A 21,349-nucleotide genomic window follows, 5' to 3' on the forward strand; every position below is an offset into this window, starting at 1 on the left:
GTGTCAACCAAGTGGCTGCCTTACAAATTTCTGTCATTGGTATGTTTCCTAGAAATGCAATTGTTTCTCCTTTTTTCCTAGTGGAGTGCGCCTTTGGAGTAATTAGCAGTTGTCTTTTCGCCTTTAGGTAACAAGTTTGTATAGATTTCACACTATCCACCTGGCTATGTCCTGTTTTGATATAGGATTACCAGTATGGGGTTTTTGGAACGCGACGAACAACTGTTTAGTTTTACAAAATGATTTTGTTCTGTCGATGTAATACATTAGAGCTCTTTTAATATCTAATGTATGTAGTGCTCTTTGTGCCACTGAGTCTGGCTATGGGAAGAAGACTGGGAGTTCCACTGTTTGGTTTAAATGAAACAGTGAGATTACTTTAGGTAGAAATTTAGGGTTTGTGCGGAGTACAACCTTATGTTTGTGTACTTGTATAAAGGGATGTTCACTAGTGAATGCTTGTATCTCACTAACTCTTCGTAATGAAGTGATTGCCACTAGAAATGCTACTTTCCAAGTTAGGAATTGAATCTGACAAGAGTGCATGAGTTCAATGGTGGACCCATGAGTCGTGTAAGTACAATGTTAAGATTCCATGAGTTTACTGGTGGCGTTCTCGGAGGTATGATTAGTTTTAGACTCTCCATGAAAGCTTTAATGACTGGTACCCTAAATAGAGATTTAGGGGGTCATTCTGACCCTGGCGGTCATGGACCGCCAGGGCCAACGACCACGGGAGCACCGCCAACAGGCTGGCGGTGCTCCCATGGGCATTCTGACCGCAGCGGTACAGCCGCGGTCAGAAACGGGAAACCGGCGGTGTCCCGCCGGTTTCCCGCTGCCCAAAGGAATCCTCCATGGCGGCGCGGGGGATTCCGACCCCCTTACCGCCAGCCTGGTTCTGGCGGTTTCTGCCAAGCAGACACTGAAAATCGCGACGGGTGCAACTGCACCCGTCCCACCCCTTCCACTCCGCCGGCTCCATTTGCAGTCGCCCGCCAGCCCAGCGGGAAACTCAGAATTACCGCGGCGGTCTTTTGACCGCGCAGCAGTATTCTGCCGGCGGGACTTTGGCGGGCGTCCTCCGCCGCCCGTCAAAGTCAGAATGATCCCCTTAGTTTGTTTATTTTGCAAATAAGCAGAATTTGCTTTGAGTTGTATTTTGATGGCTGAAAAAGCTAGATTTGCTTTTTGTAGGTGGAGTAAATAACTTACGATGTCTTGTATGGACGCATCTAAGGGTATGTATTTTGCTTGACAGTAACAGTAGAAAACAAATCTTTTCCATTTGTTAGCATAACACTGCCTGGTAGTAGGTTTTCTTGCCTGTTTAATGACTTCCATACACTCTGGTGGAAGATTTAGATATCCAAACTCTAAGATTTCAGGAGTCAGGTTGCCAGCCTGAGCATCGCTGGATTTGGGTGTTTGATCTGCTGTTTGTTCTGTGTCAGCAGGTCTGGCCTGTTTGGGAGTTTGACGTGTGGTGCTATTGACAGGTCTAGCAGTGTGGTGTACCATGGCTGGCGTGCCCCATGGCTGGTTGGTGCTATAAGTATGAGTTTGCGTTTGTTTTGACGCAGTTTGTTGACCAAAAATGGAATGAGCGGGAGAGGGGGAAAAGCGTAAGCAAATATCCCTGAGCAGTTGATCCATAGAGCATGCCCATGGACTGAGGGTGTGGGTACCTGGACGCGATGTTTTGGCATTTTGCGTTGTGGTTGGTGGCGAACAGATCTATGTTTGGTGTCCCCCACTGTCGAAAGTATTTGTGAAGTACCTGGGGGTGAATTTCCCACTCGTGAGTTTGTTGGTGATTTCGACTGAGGTCCTCTGGTAACTGATTGTGAATCCCTGGAATGTATTGAGCTACCAGGTGTATGTTGTTGCGAATTGCCCAATGCGAAATTTGTTGTGCTAGAAGGCAAAGTTGTGATGAGTGGGTTCCTCCTTGTTTGTTTAAGTAGTACATAGTTGTCATATTGTCTGTTCTGACAAGAATGTGTTTGTGAACAAGAAGAGGTTGAAAGGCTAGGGAGACTGCTAGCAGTTCTAAGTGATTTATGTGAAGCTGCTTTTGTTTGTTGTCCCATTGTCCCTGAATATTGTGATTGTTGAGGTGCGCTCCCCATCCTATCATTGATGCATCTGTTGTGAGAATGGAGTGAGGCACAGGGTCTTGAAATGGCCGCCCTTTGTTTAAATTTGTGGGATTCCACGACTGAAGCGAAAAGTGTGTTTGGCGGGCTATCAACACTAGATCTTGGAGATGACCATGTGCCTGCGACCATTGTTTTGCGAGGCACTGTTGTAAGGGCCAAATGTGTAACCTTGCGGTTGGGACATTTGCGTTGCATGATGCCATCATACCTATCAGTTTCATGACAAAACGGACAGAGTAGTGCTGGTCTGGCAGAATTTTTGGCAATATGGCGTGGAACGATTGCACTCTTTGTGGGCTTGGACTTGCAAGCGCTTTTTGAGTGTTTAGTGTAGCCCCCAAGTACTGCTGAATTTGCGATGGTTGCAGGTGTGATTTTTGGTAATTTATTGAGAACCCTAGTGTGTGTAGGGTGTCTATTACATAACGTGTGTGATGTTGACACTGTTTTTGAGTGATGGCTTTTATTAGCCAATCGTCGAGATATGGGAATACATGCATAAGTTGTCTCCTTATGTATGCTGCGACTATGGCAAGGCATTTTGTAAAGACTCTAGGGGCTGTTGTTATCCCGAAGGGTAATACCTTGAATTGGTAATGTTTTCCTTGTATAACAAACCTGAGGTATTTTCTGTGAGCTGGATGGATGGGTATGTGAAAATACGCATCTTTTAGATCCAGTGTTGTCATAAATTCTCCCTGTTGTAGCAGTGGGACTACATCTTGTAGTGTTACCATGTGAAAGTGTTCTGATCGGATGTAGAGGTTGAGAGTCCTGAAATCTAATATTGGCCTTAATGTTTTGTCTTTATTGGGAATAAGAAGTACAGGGAGTAAACCCCTGTTCCTTTTTGATGATGCGGCACCAGTTCTTTGGCTTGTTTGAGTAATAGTGCCTGTACTTCTGGTTGTAACATTGCAAGATGTTGCGATGAAAGTTTGTGCAGTTTTGGGGGAATGTCTGGAGGAAATTGTGTGAACTCTATGCAGTAACCATGTTGGATAATGGATAGTACCCATGTGTCTGTTGTGATGTCTAACTATTGGTCGTAGAACATTTTCAGTCTTCCTCCCACAGGGGAAGTGTGTTGAGGGAAGGTGATGATAAAGTCACTGTTTGTTATTAGTGGCTTGTTTTGAGGATTGGAATTTTCCTCTGGATTTGGTGAATTGTCCAGTGTAGGATCCCCGAAATCCCCCTCTTTGGTATTGTGTCTGGAATGAGGGCTTGGATTGTGAGGTGGATGGCTCGGAGGGCTGTGGCCTGAAGCCTCCCCTATATTGAGGCTTCCGAAATGAGCCTCTGTATTGGGATGAGTAAAGCGCTCCCATCGCTTTGGCAGTGTCGGCGTCTTTTTTCATCTTATTACAGCCGTGTGCACCTGTGTGCCGAATAATTGTTGCTGATTGAAAGGCATGTTGAGGACGGCCTGTTGGATTTAAGGTTTAAAACCTGATGACCTGAGCCATGCATGCCGCCTAATGGTGACAGACGTATTTATAGTCCTTGCAGCGGTATCTGCAGAGTCTAGCGCCGATCTTATTTGATTGTTCGTAATTGCCTGTCCCTCCTCTACTACCTGCTGGGCTCTCTTTTGTTGTTCCTTAGGGAGATGCTGAATAATGTCCTTCATCGCATCCCAATGAGCCCTATCGTATCTAGCTAGAAGGGCCTGCGAATTAGCTATGCGCCACTGATTGGCTGCTTGTGACACCAACCTTTTCCCTGCAGCATCACATTTTTTGCTTTCTTTATCTGGAGGGGGTGCATCTCCAGAGGACTGAGTTAGCCCTTTTCCTTACTGCGCTGACCACTACTAAATCGGGGGGCAGCTGTTGTGTGATATAAACTGGGTCTGAGGGTGGTGGTTTGTATTTTTTCTCTACCCTTGGGGTTAAGCCCTTCCTTTAACTGGTTCTTGGAATATCTGCTGGGCATGTTTGAGCATACCGGGGAGCATGGGTAGGCTTTGGTATGCGGCATGAGGTGAGGACAATGTATTGAACAAGAAGTCGTCCTTTAGAGGTTCTGTGTGCATGCTCACATTGTGGAAAGTTGCTGCACTAGCTAGAACCTGTGTATACGAGGTGCTATCCTCAGGTGGCGATGGCTTAGATGGGTAGCACTCTGGTCTATTGTCTGAGACTGGGTCATCACAGAGATCCCATGGATCTGTATCCTGATGTGACTGCATAGTGTGTGTTGGAGACTGTGCAGTGGGTGTAGCAGGTGGGGAGACAGTCCGTTGAGGAGAGTGAGGAGGAGACCGGTGAGGAGAAAACTGGGGCGGCACAGATTTCTCTCTTGGCACTTTAGCCGTTGGCTGATCAGTGTCCGAACGTCCATGGAACGCCAGTTTTCCTTTTATTCTGAGAGGAGGTGCTGTGAGGATCTTGCCAGTGTCCTTGTGGATCTGTATTCTGGCTTGTTTGTCATCGAAATCCTCCATTTGTTGTAGTTCTTCCTCAAATCTATGGCTTTCTTTTAACTGTTTCGAAAGTCCATGCTCCTCTCTATAGGAATGTTTTTTCGGCTCTGAAGACGTTTTTCTTCAGCACCGAAGGGCCTGGAGTAATTGTTGGCCTCGGTTCCGAAAGTGACTTCCGGGGTCTGGACTCGATGGGTCGGTGCCGTATGCTTTCAGAGCCTGTGGCTCGGCTCGAGTCAGAAGGCTTCTTAACGAGCGTGGCCTTTTTCGGTGCCGAAGATGTTACTTGGTCACCGGTCGATTTTTTTACGGGTGGAGCCATGGCCTTCCGGCAGTGGCGTCCCCGAGGCCTTATGTTTGGGCTTGGTCTGGGTCAGGGCAAGCATACTCACATGCTGGCCTGCTGTTAGTGGTCAGTCGACGTCAGACTCTTGTTCGGAATCGGATCCCTGAACGGAGATGGCAGTGTGAATCATCTCCTCCTTTTCTGCGTCGAGGCGTTCGGTGCTTCTGGACGCCATCTGTAACCGTCTCGCTCTTCGGTCTCGTAAAGTCTTTTTCGAACAGAAGGATTTACAGGCTTCACAAGTATCCTCTCGATGATCTGGGGATAAACACAGATTACAAACCAGATGTTGATCTGTGTAGGGATACTTGGCGTGGCACCGAGGGCAGAATCTCAACGGGGTCCGGTCCATGAGGCGTCTATGACTCTTGTGGTCGGGCCGACCAGGCCCAAGTTGGGCGCGGGTGCCCCGAAGGGCAACCGAAGATGTGTATCCACCAGTACCGAGGTATCGATGCTGGATGGGACGCGATCCAAAACAATACCGATGATTTTCGATGGATTATAAGTTTTTCCGACTCGAACAACCGGAGTGAAGAGGAACACATCCGAACCCGATGGTGGAAAGAAAACAATCTACGATGGAGTCGATGCCCATGCGCAATGGAGCCGAAAAGGAGGAGGCACTCGGTCCCGTGACTCGAAAAGACTTCTTCGAAGAAAAACAACTTGTAACACTCCGAGCCCAACACTAGAAGGCAGGACCTATGCATAGCATGTGTATCTGCAGCTACACATGCCATCAAACATATAGATAGATAGATAGATAGATAGATAGATAGATAGATAGATAGATAGATAGATAGATAGATAGATAGATAGATAGATTTTTTTCTGACATTTTTATTCTGCCCACTAGAACAAACAGCATGGGACAATGGGGCAGCCCACTTGAGACATTGGTTAATTTCAATATGAGTCACAGCATTCTGCTCCTTTACAAGAAATACATTCACACAAAAAGTAGTTCACTTTGGTGCTTGGAACAGTGTGCTTTTCGGGACAAAGAATATGTTTCTTTCTATTTTTTTCTAGCTATTATTGAGGGCTCAGCAGGTCTCTGACCATCAATGTTTTACAAAAACTATGACAAAACAACAAACAATGACAAAATCAAAAGGCTTGCGGCCAGAAGCAGACTTTGTTAAGGCATTTTTAATAACTGAAGATTGTTTTTTTCTATTGAAAACCTGTTCCGGGATAGCATATTCTACATTAATGATCATTACTGAAAAACCCATAAGGAAAAAGGCATATACAACAATAACAAATGCTAAGAAACTAAATTTGAAAGGGAGTATTATGGTAATTCTCACATAAGCTGACCAAACTATTAACAGAGCACAGAAGGGGAGTGTACTCATCACAACAAACTATAGCTGCTGACTGTCAACCAAAACCCAAATTCTCTTTTCTACAAGTTAAATAGCTGCATGGGTCATCCACTGAGAGATCTCACAATTGGTTTTGTAAACCAATCAAACAAAGGGATATGCTGGAATCCATGTTATTAGTTATTGTTGATGCTTCGTGAATGGGTAAGAGATCTATATTTTTATTTTCAACGATGTCAGAAGTCAATGCTATTGTTTAAAGTTCCTTCGGTCAACTAAAAACAATAAGAGACAAAAATAACTGTGATGGTGCATAGACATTTTTAAGGTAAATTCGGAGAGAGGTATCAAGAAAGGTAAATATTGTAGGTATCCGAATTGTGCATATGCTTACACAGAGTATGTAATTCAAGACATTTATGTTAAAGCTAAATTTCTTAACTGACACTAGATATCACTGCGCTAGAAATTAATTCTGAAAGACTTGGAGGCATTTATAGCAAACGCAGCATCTGGATACCCATGGTTTAGGCTCGATACAAACTAACTGGATCTTGAGGCATCCTAAGGTGTAATAAAAAAAAAACCCTATCATAAAAAAGCCTGAAAAATGGAAGGTATGAAAGTTTGGTGGACAGGATACTCTGCCTCAAATGTGGTGAATTTTCCACCTGACTTATGATAACCTGTGGTACTTGTAATTTGGCAGACAGGATATGCGTCACGTTTTGAAAGAGTGTTCTGTCTACCAAACTCTAAATAAGGCCCCAAGTGTCATCTCTCACTCCCACCAGTACTATGAGATACGTTGTTTGAGCTGCCCGGTTGGCATCTGCCACAATCTGTGAAACTACACACTGAAAGAAAGCATTTCTTCAAATGTATAAAAACACTGCTACCACTGCCTGGTGGCAAATATTCTATAACTGCTTTTAGCACAATTTCTCGTGTAAATTTGCAAAATCCATTTGAAAATATATTCATCTCCCAAGATACAAAAAATCTAAAAGAATCGTATTTAGAATACAAAGTTGGTATTTTTCTACATCAACACCGACATGCATTGGGAGCAATACCTTTTCTTAAAATAGACACATTAGAATAAGAATAATAAAGTATCTGCCGTTCTAAAAAAAAAAAAAAAGACAAACTTCTTAAAAGTGTCCATCACTATAAAAAGGCAGTTAGGTTGAAAGTCGGTGAAAGTCAGTAACCAATGGACTAATGCATTCACAGCACGGGTATTAGTTCAACTGCATAGTTATATGTTCAAATACTGAGTGGCTTGTCAACTCAGTCTTTCCTGCTTCCGAAACCGATAAAATGAGTATGATTGAGTTGGGTTTTCAATAAAAAAAAATTATCCAGAGCCATTACAGCCGTTTGAACAAGCACTATACACATTCTTATGTTATAGGTTTAAATTCAAAGTCAGTAACGTCAGCAAACGAAGAAAAATTACATTTTTAAGTGTAATGTTCTATGGCAAAAACTCACATGGAAGAGAAAACTGCTATTTTTATATGTATCTCTTTTATAGGTTGGTCAGTTTGCTTCTGACCCTCTCTGCATTGTTTCTCCAAAATCATACCACCATTAAACACCCAAATGAATAAATACAAATGCAGATAAAATAATACAAAGCAGCAATGTGCCATTTATACATTACGACTAGCAACCTGCTGAAATCTGCAAAGTGGTTATCTCCGCCCAGACCCTGTGGATATTTTTTTTATTTTCTGAAAGTGTTCAGAGAGCTATTAAGAATACTAAGTTGCTGCTTTTGTTCAAGTTACAAAAATAGACTCAGGGCCTGATTACAACCTTGGTGGATGGGATACTCCGCAACAAACAAGACGGATATCCTGTCCGCCGTATTACAAGTTCCATTAGATCCTTATGGAACTTGTAAAATGGTGGGTCGGATATCCGTCATGTTTGTGACGGAGTATACCATCCGCCAAGGTCGTAATCAGGCCCTCAGTCTCCAGAACAATGTGCAAGTGTAACACTATTGCAGGAATTTATCAGCAGTATTTCTGCTCTATTTACAATTATAGTTTGGAGTGTTTTTGCATCAAAGTAAGCATAAGTGGATTATTGAGAGTTTGATGGAGGAAGGACATTCACCAAAAATTGGTTATACATAAGTATACAATCAAAATAGGGCAGACAAGACATCCACTGATTCATGACAGATGTCCTGCTTCTGCCAAACTCTAAGTAACAATACCAGTCTGTCAAATGAACAGGCTCTCATCCTTTAGCTAATGCAGTGCTGGATTCAGACATACCTTGATTTGTCGCTTCATGGTGATGCAGAACAACATGATGAAGTACATCACGAGAATGGGCCAGAACACTGGAACATTGAACGCCTCAAAAAAAGTGCACACCATTGCAACTACAATACCTTTGGTGGCAGAGTGCCTAGGAAAAAACACAGTACAAATCCAATTAAAAAAAAAAAAAAAAAAAAAACAGCTTTATAGAAGTTTACAAATATTTAGCACAGAATATTCTTTTTTGAGCTGGCGCCTCTTAACTCGTAAGATATCTGTTTTGCAGCCAGCAGAAAAAAAAATTCTTACTTATGCTCTTTACAAAACATGATATCTTGTTCGAATAGTAGACTCTATGCCTCAGAGCTCTTAAAGTAAAATGGGAATGCAAATAAACTGGAGAAGGATTTCCTATGGTCAGAGGTGGCCTGAAGATATACCTGCAACTATCTTGTTATGACCAGAATTCTGCAGACTTCAGCCATGTTTGTGGCTGATCCTCTGTTTTTAATTTTTAAATTCACTGGCCAGTCCGATGCATAAGACTGGCCTATTCAACCTTGTTTGCAGACTGAGTCTCAGGGTATGGTAACTCCTCCTCTTGCTTCCAACGCTCTTAGTCCTAAACTCCATTGTTAAATTGTTTTCATCCTGGCAAGTGAAGATGGAGTTTAGGAACTACGGGGGTCATTACGACCTCAGCGGTCTTTTTGCAAGACCGCCGAGGGACCGCCGTGAGGAAGACCGCCTGTGCAGGCGGTTTGCCTCTCGGCGTATTATGACTGTTGGCTGCTGTCCGTTGTTATTCTGACGGAGAGCTGCCAACAGCCATACTTGCGGGCGGCGGGAAAGTGGAGGTTGCTTCACCTCCACCGCCACGCCAACAGAACACCGCCCAGCGAATCACGTCCTGTGATTCGCCGTGGCGGTGTTCTGTTGGCAGTGTGGTGTCGGCGGAGCTGCCCCCATGGCTCCCGTTCCCTCCCGGAGGATCGACGGAACAGGTAAGTCGATCATCGTTCGTTAGGGGAGGGGGGTGGTGGGGTGTTGTGTGTTGTGTGCGTGCATGGGGGTGTTCGTGTGTGTATGTAGAGGGGGTGTGTGGGTGCGTGTATGCTTGCAGGGGTGTTGTGTGTATGGGAATGAGTGCGTGTATAGCTGTGGGTATGGCTGTGTGCATGTTTGAATGTGGGTGTGCGTGTCTGACTGTGTGTGGATGTAGGCATGTAAGTCGGGGTGTGTGTTGGTGGTGCCTGCATGCGTGTCGGGTGTGTGAGAGTAATGTTATGTTGGGGGTCGGGTGGGGAGGGGGGCCCTGCCACCTTTGGGGGGTGGTGGGGGGTGAAGGGGAGGGAGTCGGGTGGGGGTGGGGGAGAACCCTATCAGTGCAAGGGAAGGAGTTCCCTGGCACTGATAGTACTTACCGCCATGGATTTCATGGTGGTTGAAACCGCTGGAAATCCACAGCGGTAAGCCGGGTCCAAATACCGGCGTCGGTATACTGACGGCCGCCGGGCTGGAGACCCAGGTCTCCAGCCCGGCGGTCCTCTCCGCCTGGCGGGCGGGACGGAGAACCGGCGGATGACCATGGCGGTAACCGCCATGGTCATAATTCACCAAGGTAAGACCGCCAGCCTGTTGGCGGTCTTACCGCCGGTTCTCCGCCATCCGCCAGGGTTGTAATGACCCCCTATGTATGCTAGTGAGATGACCATGCGAAAATTATTTTATATTTACTTCTGATTTGCAATCCATATAGGTATCCGGGAGGAGGGTGAGTGCATGTGAACCTACAGCACTACATGCCACAAACAGATGATTACTGGGTAACATTTTCCATTTGAGGCATGTGTGGCTGTAGATACACATGCTTAGTGTAGACTGTAAAGCAGTTTTCCTCCATCCGCCGTGGTTAAACTGTGTGGGTTGCAGTTGTTTGAAATAAAGTTCTTAGTACCGCTAGACCCACATTGTTTGTTGACGGGCCATGGCATCCACATAGTAATGTTTTGTAAATGTGTGCGGTGTAGTCCATGTAACTGGCTTGCACATGTCAGCTATGTGTATGTTTCCTAAAAATGCCATTGAAGCTCCCTTTTTGCTAGTAGAGTGAGTTTTGGAGGGATAGACAGAGGTTGTTTGGCTTTCGCCTAATAAGTTTGTATACATTTCACAATCCAAAGTGAAATACCAGATTTGGAAATGGCTCTTCCTATATGTGGTTTTGAAAATGCAACAAAAAGTTGTAGTGTTTTCCTAAATTACTACATTCTGTCAATATAGCACGAGAGCTCTTTTTACATCTAGTGTGTGTAAAGCTCTTTCCGCAACTGATTCAGGGTGGGGAAAGAATACTGGTAACTCAATAGATTGATTTAAGTGGAACTGTGAACCACGTTTGGGAGGAAAACAGGGTTGGTACATAGTACCACCTTGTCCTTATGAAGTTGGAAAAATGATTCTTCAAAAGTTAATGCCTGAAGCTCACTAGCACATCTATATAAAGTGAGTACAATGAGAAATGTGACTTCCCGTGAATGAAACTGGAGAGGGCATGAATGCAGAGGCTCAACTGGGGGACCCATTACCCCTGTTAACACAATATTGAGATTCCAAGCAGGGGCTGGAGGTACCATTAAGTGGAAAAGCTCCTTTGAGTCCCTGTAAAAAGGCTCAGATTACAGGGATTCTGAATATAGAGGCACGTCCTCTATTTTGCAGATATGCAGCAACTGCCGCTAAGAGTAGCCTTATGGAAGTGAAAGATAACCTAGTGGTATATAAGGGGAGTAGGTAGCAGGCGAAGTCTTGAGCTTTTACTGTTAAGGGGTCAAAGCAATGTTTCCACTTTGTCGCATAACAGTCTCTAGTAGTGGGTCTTCATGCTTCTTAAAGAATATCCATACACTGTTGAGGTAGGTTTAAGTATCCAAATTCAAAGACCTCAGGAGCCTGATCACAAGATTGAGAGAGGGTTTGGATGCCTTACTGCTCCCTGATGTTGAGCTAGAAGGCCCTTCCTATTGGGATGCACCCAATATGGAACTACTAAGAGGTCTAGTAATGAGGTGAACCATGGCTGTCTCACCCATATGGGAGTTACTAGGATGAGGGTTAGAGACATCTACAGAAGTCTGTAATTTCAAACCTGAAGAAGCAGGAGAAGTAGAAAGGTGTAGGCAACTCTCCCTAACCAACTCTGCCACAGTGCATTGCCCTTGGACCAAGGGTGTGGAAACCTAGAGGCAAAGTTTGGGCATTTTATGTTTTTTGCTGTGGCGAAGAGGTCTGGGTAACCCCACTGTTGGGATAATGGGGGGAGGACTTGTGGGTTGAGCTCCGACTTGTGGACTTGTTGATGTCTCCTGCTGAGAAGATCTACAAAGGCGTTGTCTACTCTTAGTACCAAGAGGTGAATATTGTGCTGGAAAGCCTACCTACTAATGGTCTGAACTAGATGAGATAGCTCAGGTACATGGTAGTCACGTCTGTTTTGATGAGAATCACCTTGCCAATAAGGTGAGGAATGAACGCTTTCAGCACCAGATGAACAGCTAGCAGCTTGAGGTGACTGATATGGAGTGAGTCTGACTGGGTGTCCGTTGACTCTGTATATTCAACTCCTGTGAGTGTGCGCCCCAACCTACTGAGTGATGTGTCCCGTTGTTTTGGTTCTCTGCGGAACTGGGTCCTGGAAAAACTGTCCTTTTAGAAGACTGTTGGTATTTTACCACAGCAGAGAGTGGCAAGCTTGATGGCTGATCAACACTAGATCTTCCAGTTGACCGTCCGCTTGAGACCATTGATGCATTAAGCATTCTTGGAACGGGTGCATATTGAGTCTGGCAAGAGGTACTATGGCTAAACATGATGCCGGGATGCCTAGGTGGCACATGACTGTTTTGACTGGTACCTGCTGGTAAGGCTAGAACTGTGGCATAAGTGTTTGGAAGGACTGAATCCTTGCCAAATTTGGTAAGCTATTCCTCCTTGAGAGTTGAAGACAGCTCTGAAGTAAGGTTGTATTTGAAAAGGTTGTAGGTGGGACTTCAGTGCACCTACTGTGAAACCTAGTGAGTGAAGCAAGTTTATGGTAGTTTAAGTGTGTTGAAAACAGCTCCGATAATTTGTGTTTTTGATGAGCCAGTCGTCCAGATATGGGAAGACGTGTATGCTTTGCCTGTGCAAATGAGATGCTACTAAGACTACACATTTGATGAACACCCTGGGGGCAGTAGTGACCCTGAATAGAAGTACTTTGAATTGAAAGCGTTTTACATTGAGTACTAATCTAAGGTATTGTCGATGTGCTGGGAGAATCGAAATGTGAAAGTAGATGTCCTTCAGGTCCAGTATGGTCAGGAAGTCGCCTTGTTGTAGAAGTGGAATGATATCTTGCAGAGTGACCATGTGGAAATGCTCTGAGAAAATATACCGGTTTAGGGGTTTGAAGTCCAGAACTGGCCTAAGAGACCTGTCCTTTGTAGGAACAAGAATTAACGGGAATAAACCCCTTTTCCTTGTTGGGGTAATGGCACAGGTTCTATTGCTCCCTTTTGTAAAAGAGCCTTGATTTCCTCTTTGAACAGCTGCTGATGGTCTGATGACAGTCTGTGGTTGTGAGGTGGAATGTTTGGATGTGTTGAAGTGAGCTCCAGGCAATAACCATGTTGGATAATATTCAACACCCACTGGTTGAATGTGATATTCTGCCATGAGGGAAGGAACTGTTGAAGTCTTTCCCCAACAGGTGTAGCATGATCGGGGGGAATGGCAGTTAAGTCAAGGTTTTCTGGTGGATGGTTTAGAGAAACCGCCCTTACCTCTAGAAATGTTTCCTCTGGAGGAACCTGTATAGTATCTCCTAGGTGATGTATTTTGTGACTGGGGATGAATGCTGTGTGTCTACAGTAGGTGAGGGTGGTGGGGAGTGTGCCCTTGATACCACCGGCGGTGGTGGTGAACTGATGGGCGGCGAGCTGATGGCCTTGTCTGCTTTCTTTCTTTGCTTGGCTGGGCATGGGACCACCAAAGTCTCTTAAAGAATTAATTCTCTTTTGGCTGGCTAGTCTGTTGTGTAAGGAGGTGCAGCTAGGATACGACTGGTGTCAGTATTGTTTCTGTCTGGAATCAAGATGCTCCTGTAACCGTTCAATCATGGGTTCCACAGATTTGAAGCTGGCCCTTTGCTTGTAGAAAGTGAAATACTTTGGTTCCGAAGCAGCTTTCGACACCGAAGGTTTAGAAGAAGTGTGCCTCTGTTCCAATGTTATTGGTTTGGGCACTGAGACGCATTGAGATTTTGGCATCGGGGCTTGCAACTCAAGAGTCTTGGCTTATGACTGAGGACTGTTGAGCATGGGTTTTCTGCTGCTCTTTTGGCGCCAGGCTGGGGCTGGGCATGTGTGATGCAGCTTTTTGGTGCTGGTGATCCCCGAGAAGACTTTGGCCAGTACGAACCGGTTGACTCTTTTGGACAGTTTGCTGAGGCTGTAGCCAGGATGGAGGAGGCATAGTACTCACCGTTTGTCCTGCTGAAAAGTCCTGGATCTGGAGTTCAGATCACTAACTGTTGTCATGCAAGAAGGAGCCCGCATCCGCTGGAAATTTAGAGATGTCTTGCGTGTCAATCACAGGGCATTTTCTTCCATCAGGAAGATTTGCAGGCCTCACAATTGAATTCCTGATGATCTGGAAAAAGGCACAAGTTACACACTAGATGTTGGTCGGTGTGTGGAAACTTGGCGTGGCAGCAAGGGCAAAATCGAAAGGGCGTCCATTCCATCACCAGATGGGCATGTCATGGATGAGATGTCAAGAAATGATTTGCCTTGAAGGGTGGCGGTCCTCTGGGATGGTCAGCTGGAAACGCTTCCACCAGTGACCGATGTAAAGCTATAAATAACGACGATCGAGGACAATACCGACATTAAAGCCTAGATGCTAGGAAACAATGATGCCGAACAGAGCAGAAAAGCACACGTCCGAACCTGACGGCGATAAAAACAATCTAACAGCAGAATTGTGGGCCATGCGCATTGTAAGCAAGAGGAGAAGTCACCACACCTTGTGACTAGAAAGACTTCTTAGAAGAAAAACAGCTTGAACACTTACGAGCCCATTAGTAGATGGTGGGCTTATGCTAAGCACGTGTATCTATAGCCACACATGCCTCAAACACTATGTAACCATTTGTTCCATCCCCAAATAGGAATACCTTCCTACCATATGGAGCGATTACAAGCCTTCTCTGCAGCTCTGCTTAAAAGATAAGACCCAACCATGGAGCTATTTTTCTATATGTCCCTTTCTACACAACCCTGATCTAACAGAATGCCAAAAGACTTCTCCAAATCAGGTAAATTGTTAACCAAAAAACAGATGTTGGACAAAACTGCTATGATGTCTCCTGGGACAAGGTCCAACATATGACTATATGTCAACCTTACACCAAAGATATACCCAGTCATACTGTATCAAATCAACTAACAAACATCCTTTTCTACATCATTCCCTCAGTGGACAGTCATTATTATCACAGATATCAGTTCAATGCGAAATTTAGTGCTTATGCATTACGTGAGAATAGAAATGTCCCTTTTTCAAATATCTCATGTTTCAAATGATAGTAGCCTTTTACTTACTTAAAATATAAATGGTACAAAATAAGACCATCATTGATACCAAGGACATAAACAGCCTAAGCAATAAAACTAGTTTATCATTTTCATCCAAAAAGGTTTATAAAATCCTACCGGTTTTCAGTGCCCACACTAATTCTATTTCAAACATACTTTTTATCGGTTCTTTTGATTAAGAAAAACATATTTAAACGCTATTGTTCACTAAGTATGTGTTATTTCAAACTGGGTCAGCACCCCAGAGAGTCATAGAAAGCTTTCTCAAGGTTTGTGCATTCTTTGATACTGTAAGCTCTGATAATGCTTGTTTCTGATTATAACATAAAATTAAACTACCTTTATATTGATCTCTTCAGCTGCAGGGCTTCAATAAACGCTGCTAGTAGGTCCTGTTTATAGTTTACACCAACAAAGAGGACACAAACAAGAAAGGGTGCACTCACCAAAATTTAAACTCTGGTAGCCTCCGAATAAAAGGACGAAATTCTTCATTTTGTTTTGTGGGTAAGGAAGGACCTTCATCTGAAAAACAAAATTATCATTTTTAATTCTATAACGATAATTTGATGTTTTCTGAGTTTAATACATCCAGGAATAACTACTCAACTTTATCCAAAGTATTTTTTAAAAGTTTCAGAGTAACCAAAACTTTTCAACATACATTGAGCAAAAATAGCAAGACCCCATTTCGAGCTAACAAATTGAGATCTGCAAATTAATTATGAACGAAGGCACCTCAGCTAACTTTCCTACTTTTAAGTTTAGCCAATATGCATCCTTGACAACTTGTGCAGCATTTTTTGGGAGACGATCGGGGTCTGTCCAAAACAAGCCCAACCCTAGTTTGGTCAAACTGTTTTCAACATGATTACACCATGGGATTTTTCTTGTTATATGTGTACTCAGCAGGGCATTCAACCATGTTCTGTATGGGCTAAGAATATCTATGGACCAAATCTTAATCCAATACAATATTGTTCTTAAGGCAGCTATGTGGGTGATGGAATCTAGATTTAAATCCATCCGAATATGCTAAGTGGGGGAGCTAGCCGGTATTTTTACCAAGGCCTTTATAAATGAATTTAAGCAAGCTCTAAGTCCCTCAGATTGCCATACCCCCATAGCTCTGCTCCATACAGAGCCCCCCTCTAGCTTGTACTTTTTATATTTCTATTGCGGGGGAGATTGTGAATCTGGAAGATCTGTTAGCAAATCTCAGGACATCCCGAGTTCTGTTTCAGTCTCATGTATGCCTTTGATAAATGGGCCTGCCATTTGTGCGTATCCTCCAGTCTGACTCCCAAATAATCAAAATCAGTGACTCTCTCTAATGCTTCCCCATCCAGGAGGATCGTCCTCCTTATTTTATGTTTTTTATCACCAAGGATCATGTATTTGGCTTTTAAGGTATTAACTTCAAGGCCATGGTCCTTGCAAAAGCACATGAACTTCGCAAGTAAATTGGCAAGGCCGAGGGCAGTTTGGGATAGTAACAAAGTGTCATCCGCAAATAGCAAACACAGAATCTTTGTCCCGCCTAGTTTTGGTGCATCGTTGTCACAGTCCAGTAAGTAAGGGATACAAGCGTTGATAAACATTAAGAAAAGTGTGGGGGCCAATACACATCCCCGCCTCATCCCTGTTTTAATCGGAATCTCTTGTTACCTCCCCATTTAATCCCCATCGAATTTTAGAAAAACTCTCAGTATATACACTTTTAATTTAGTTTAATAGGGGACTTGGGAAACCGGCTCTGTCCAGTACCTCTCACAATTTGCAACGCTGGACCAGATCGAAAGCAGATTTGAGATCCACAAAGGCCACAAAAAGGTTCCCTGCATCAAGGTCTACAGTCTTCCATTTCATCGTGAGGAACCTAAATATCTGATCAATGGTACTTATTTTCTGTCTAAAACCTGCTTGAAGATCACAGACGGCTTCAGTCTCTTCTAGCCATTCTTTTACCCTTTTCAGAACCTGATAACAAAATAATTTTTGAAGATTATCCAGGAGGCTGATTGGACTATAATTCGCTGGAGTGGCCCTATCCCCCTTTTTGTAAATAGGTACAATAATTGCTCCCTTCCAGGAGCGGGGATAGTTTCCACTAGCCAAAACGGCATTTGATACATTGTTGACATAGAGGCCCCACATGTCAAGGTCAGATCTAAACAAGTCAGCAGGTATACGATCTAACCCGGGGGCTTTTCCTAGTTTTTGGGCCTTAATGGACATCCTGGTTTCATTCAGAGTAAAAGGAGTCAGGCTGTCAGTGGGAGAAGAGTCTAGTCCACAGTACTGCTATTGGGGAAAGCATCAGTTTCAACGTTATACAACTTCGTGAAGTGGCCCACCCAATTTTCCGGCAAAATATAGCAATCTGGTCTAGAATTTTCGTTTTGCCCATCAAAAGCCACCAAGGACCAAAAACGTTTCAGATGCTTCTCCTTAGCTGCTGTCAGCAAATCCTGCCATGACTCCTCTTCCCAATTGTTTTTGCAGGTCTTTATTACAAATGCATACTCACGCCTAGCACTAGTTATCAGATGTCTATCTTTAGATTTAATTGCCTTTGGCAAACTACACTTACACTGCATGCTTTGCCAAACCACCTATGGTGGGGTCCAGCTACTGAGTGATTATTTTCCCGAACAGTTCTATAAAAAAGATCCTTCAAAGTGGAAAAAAGATCTATGTGCAAGGCCATGACCTTATTGAGGGAATATGAACAAGGACCATTCATTATTTGGTGGGTTGATACTAAGTCAAGCATTTTCCGCCACAGTTTTCTTGAACTTTTAAAACAATCCCACTTCAGGGCCCGCTTGTTAGAGGAGACTACTAGTGGGGAAATAGTTTCATAGCTATTTTGCATATCTATTCTTTTAAAAATAAGCCCATCATATGTAACTAAGATTGGGGCATGATCGCTATTGTATTGATTTCCTACGCAAATATCTTGAATAGTGTGCCATATCCTCACATCAATGACCACATAATCTAATATACTACTATAAGACCTTCTGAAAAACGTGGGTTTTGCAGGAGAGTCCGAAGGAAAACGCCCATTTCCTGGGCGAAGACCGTGTGTTATCATGAAGTCTATAACCTGAAAATCCCTACCACTAGTTTTGGACTGCTTCTTCAGAGAAGAAAAAGGAGGAATATTCCATGATGCATCTTCTAGCTGCATAATCTCGGAAAATACAGAGTTCGGCTCAAGTGACACATTTAAATCCCCAGCAACAAAAATAAAATGCGTTGTTATATAATCAGACACCAAGGCATTCAACACCTGAATAGTTTTTGACAATTCATTAAAAGGACCTGGTCGGTTGTAAACATTGACACACAACAAGGGGAAGCCTCGCTTTTGCTGGATAGATAAAGCCAGTATGTCATCTGATTCCACATAAATTTCTCTAATATTGCCCAGATCAGAGTTTTTTGTCCATATAATAAGACCCCCCCACCGCTCTCCCTGCCAGGGACGGTCTGGCTTCTTTGCAAAATGAGTTAAACCCTTGTCTGAAAACATTAATAGCAGACCAAGTTTCCTGGAACAAGCAAATATCAAATTTGTCAATAAACTCCCCCCAATCTGGGTCATCTAATTTGTTGCGAATTCCAGCCAAGTTGCATGTCAGAAACTTTGGGGTTAAAGTCTCCCAGGTTATAGGGTCCTTCCGGAGGGCTGACAAAATTCAAGGTCTAACCTGGTTCTTCCTATGTGATAATTTGACCACAGGTGCATCAAGTGCATCAAATGCCAAAACCCTGATCGTAGGGGAAAGGAGCTCTGGATCTGACACCCCTTCTACCTACAAATTAACAATATGAGAAGATCCACTACTATCCCGAGCAGTTGCAGGCAAAATCAGTCAATCAATATCTGGAGCAACAGCTACTTGTGCCAGCCTCCTGGATTAGTCGTTGCGTTCTGGCAAACCCACTCCTTCTTATTAGCTAAAACAGGGGTCTCCTCAGAAGTGGCTAGAAGTTAGTCTCTCTCAATTCGAGGGCTATGGTTCGGAGCGGGAAAATTCATCCTCATTGAAGAATCATTTACAGGCCAACAGCTTTTAAAACTGATATTTGAACCACTTTGCAGGGGGTTCTGCGTCTCCATGGATAATAGGCCCCTTACCAACTCAGGCGCAGACAGCACTAGCTTTATTGTGTCCTAATGGCCCTCTCTCTCTGTGTGGCGCTGCGCCAATATTATATCTGAATGGATAACGGAACCACATTGTCTGGTGTGCCGTATCCAGTAAATGACTTTATTTATAAGTGAAGCACTATCTTCATGTGCATTAGGTGATAAAGGAGGGACTCTGCACATGAGGATTGGGTAACCACTACCCAAAGGCTTGTATGAGGTTTGCACAGTGAGCGGTTCCCATACCATTTTAGCGCGTGGTCGAGGAATCATTGGAGCACAGAGATGGCTTTTTGTGCCGGAGGGACTAATAAGACTGATCTGTGGGTCTCTAGTATCCCGGTCAAGATTGTTACTTGGGCAAGCAACGGTCTTCTTCCTAGCACCAAGTTCTTTGATAGAAGTGGAAATAGGATTTAATGGGCTGTGGGTCATCTGAATGTATTGCTCATGTGTTATTCCATTGTCCAGCATATGCCAAACAGCGGACTCAATGGATTATACCTCTTTGTAGATCCATGGGCATTAACAACCGGCCCCTAGCTCTTGGGATCTGCAAAACAAATACCCATGGGATTGTGGTATGTGCATTGGCAAGATGCTTAGATGCAATTTGGCACATAAGAGCAAAACGGTTAGGGACAGCTTGCAATGCATCATACTAAATCAAGTCTAAGACTGTAGATAAAATTTTATATGTTGCTCTCATAGGGAATATTTGATTTTAATCTCAATGCTGCCATATTGTATTTATATATTTTGCATTTTAAGCTTGTTGATTGAAGGATTTTATATTATTGTCTTTTTATATTAGTGATCTTTCATAATTTTTTATTATGTTTTAGAATCTTGCATTTCGCATTTTAATTGTTCATTTTTAAGCTTTATACAGTTAGAGACTTTTATATTATTGCTCTTTTATATTTCCAATGTGTGTATTGTATGAAGAGCTTTTATGGTATTTTTATTACCGAAATAAAGCCTAAGTAAGTAATTATGCAATTCTGGTTGTAGAATTGTGTCACAGTTTATGGAAAGTACATATATTAGCTCTTGTATTCTTGCCCACTGTCAGGCATATGTGAAGTTGGTACAAATATGGACTTCAGTAGCATAATGAGATTATTAAAAATGAAATGTGCCCTTCGTTGGTCTGGTGCATAACGTTTTTAAATTTCAACTGAAAGGAGATTTGCAAATCTGACTGTGTTCCAAAAAAAGTAGTTTATTTGGTGGGACTGTAAAAAGGAATAGTTTCTTACCTGTAACTCCAGTTCTCTCGTAGGGGAATCTCCGTTGAAGTCATAAGCATTTGAATAGTTTTGCCCACATGCGTTATCCCGGAGCACTTCTTCACATAGTCTCTTCTAAAGTGTAGGCTGCAGAGACACTCACGAAAGAACATAATATGCAGCCTAGGCAAACAGGCTACAGTGGTGTAATTCTTCAGACTGTACTTAGAAAAGGGTTAAAACACCCTGATAAATGTATAATTTGAGGTACATGTATACACCAGACCTCAAATCTCCTTCACAAACCCTTTTCGGTCAAAGTAAGAGATGGAGAATAGAAAGGCAATTTAGCCTCATAGGATGCTATTATGTCAGTGGAAACCAGTGACTGTGCCTTTAAGGCTGCAGAAACCACCAGTATCCCATCATGCTCAGGAAGTGGCAGTTGTTTCAGTTCTTTTTGACGTACCAGTGATAGGTTAGTGCAATACTATTCTCTATTCAGTCCACCGGTGAGGAGGGAGAGATGCTTATGACTTCAACGGGAACTGGAGTTATAGAGGTAAGAAACTATTCCTTCTCTCTTAGAGGGATCTCTATTGATAGTCATAAGCATTTGAATAGAAAAGCAAACCCATCCCCAATAAACGCAGTGAAAAGAATAGAGAGAAGATCAGACTTGGTAAATACATTCCTGAGAGAGGCTTGTCCTACTTGAGTATCTGCCCTAGCATCGGAGTCCAAACAGTAGTGTTTAGTGAATGT

General features: G+C 43.4%; 1 protein-coding gene across 2 annotated transcripts in view; it reads right to left on the minus strand.

Annotated features, from left to right (window-relative positions):
* RER1 (retention in endoplasmic reticulum sorting receptor 1) overlaps positions 1–21,349 on the minus strand; it is a 93,849-nt gene that overhangs the window by 20,431 nt on the left and 52,069 nt on the right. For both annotated transcript variants that reach the window (XM_069240987.1, XM_069240988.1), the window contains exons 5-6: positions 15,637–15,715; positions 8,565–8,700 (exon numbers count right to left, since the gene is read on the minus strand). In XM_069240987.1, coding sequence (XP_069097088.1) covers positions 8,565–8,700; positions 15,637–15,715 — 215 coding nt within the window. The remainder of the gene's footprint in view (positions 1–8,564; positions 8,701–15,636; positions 15,716–21,349) is intronic.

This window comes from Pleurodeles waltl, chromosome 6 (genome assembly GCF_031143425.1).
Source record: "Pleurodeles waltl isolate 20211129_DDA chromosome 6, aPleWal1.hap1.20221129, whole genome shotgun sequence".
NCBI lineage: Eukaryota > Metazoa > Chordata > Amphibia > Caudata > Salamandridae > Pleurodeles > Pleurodeles waltl.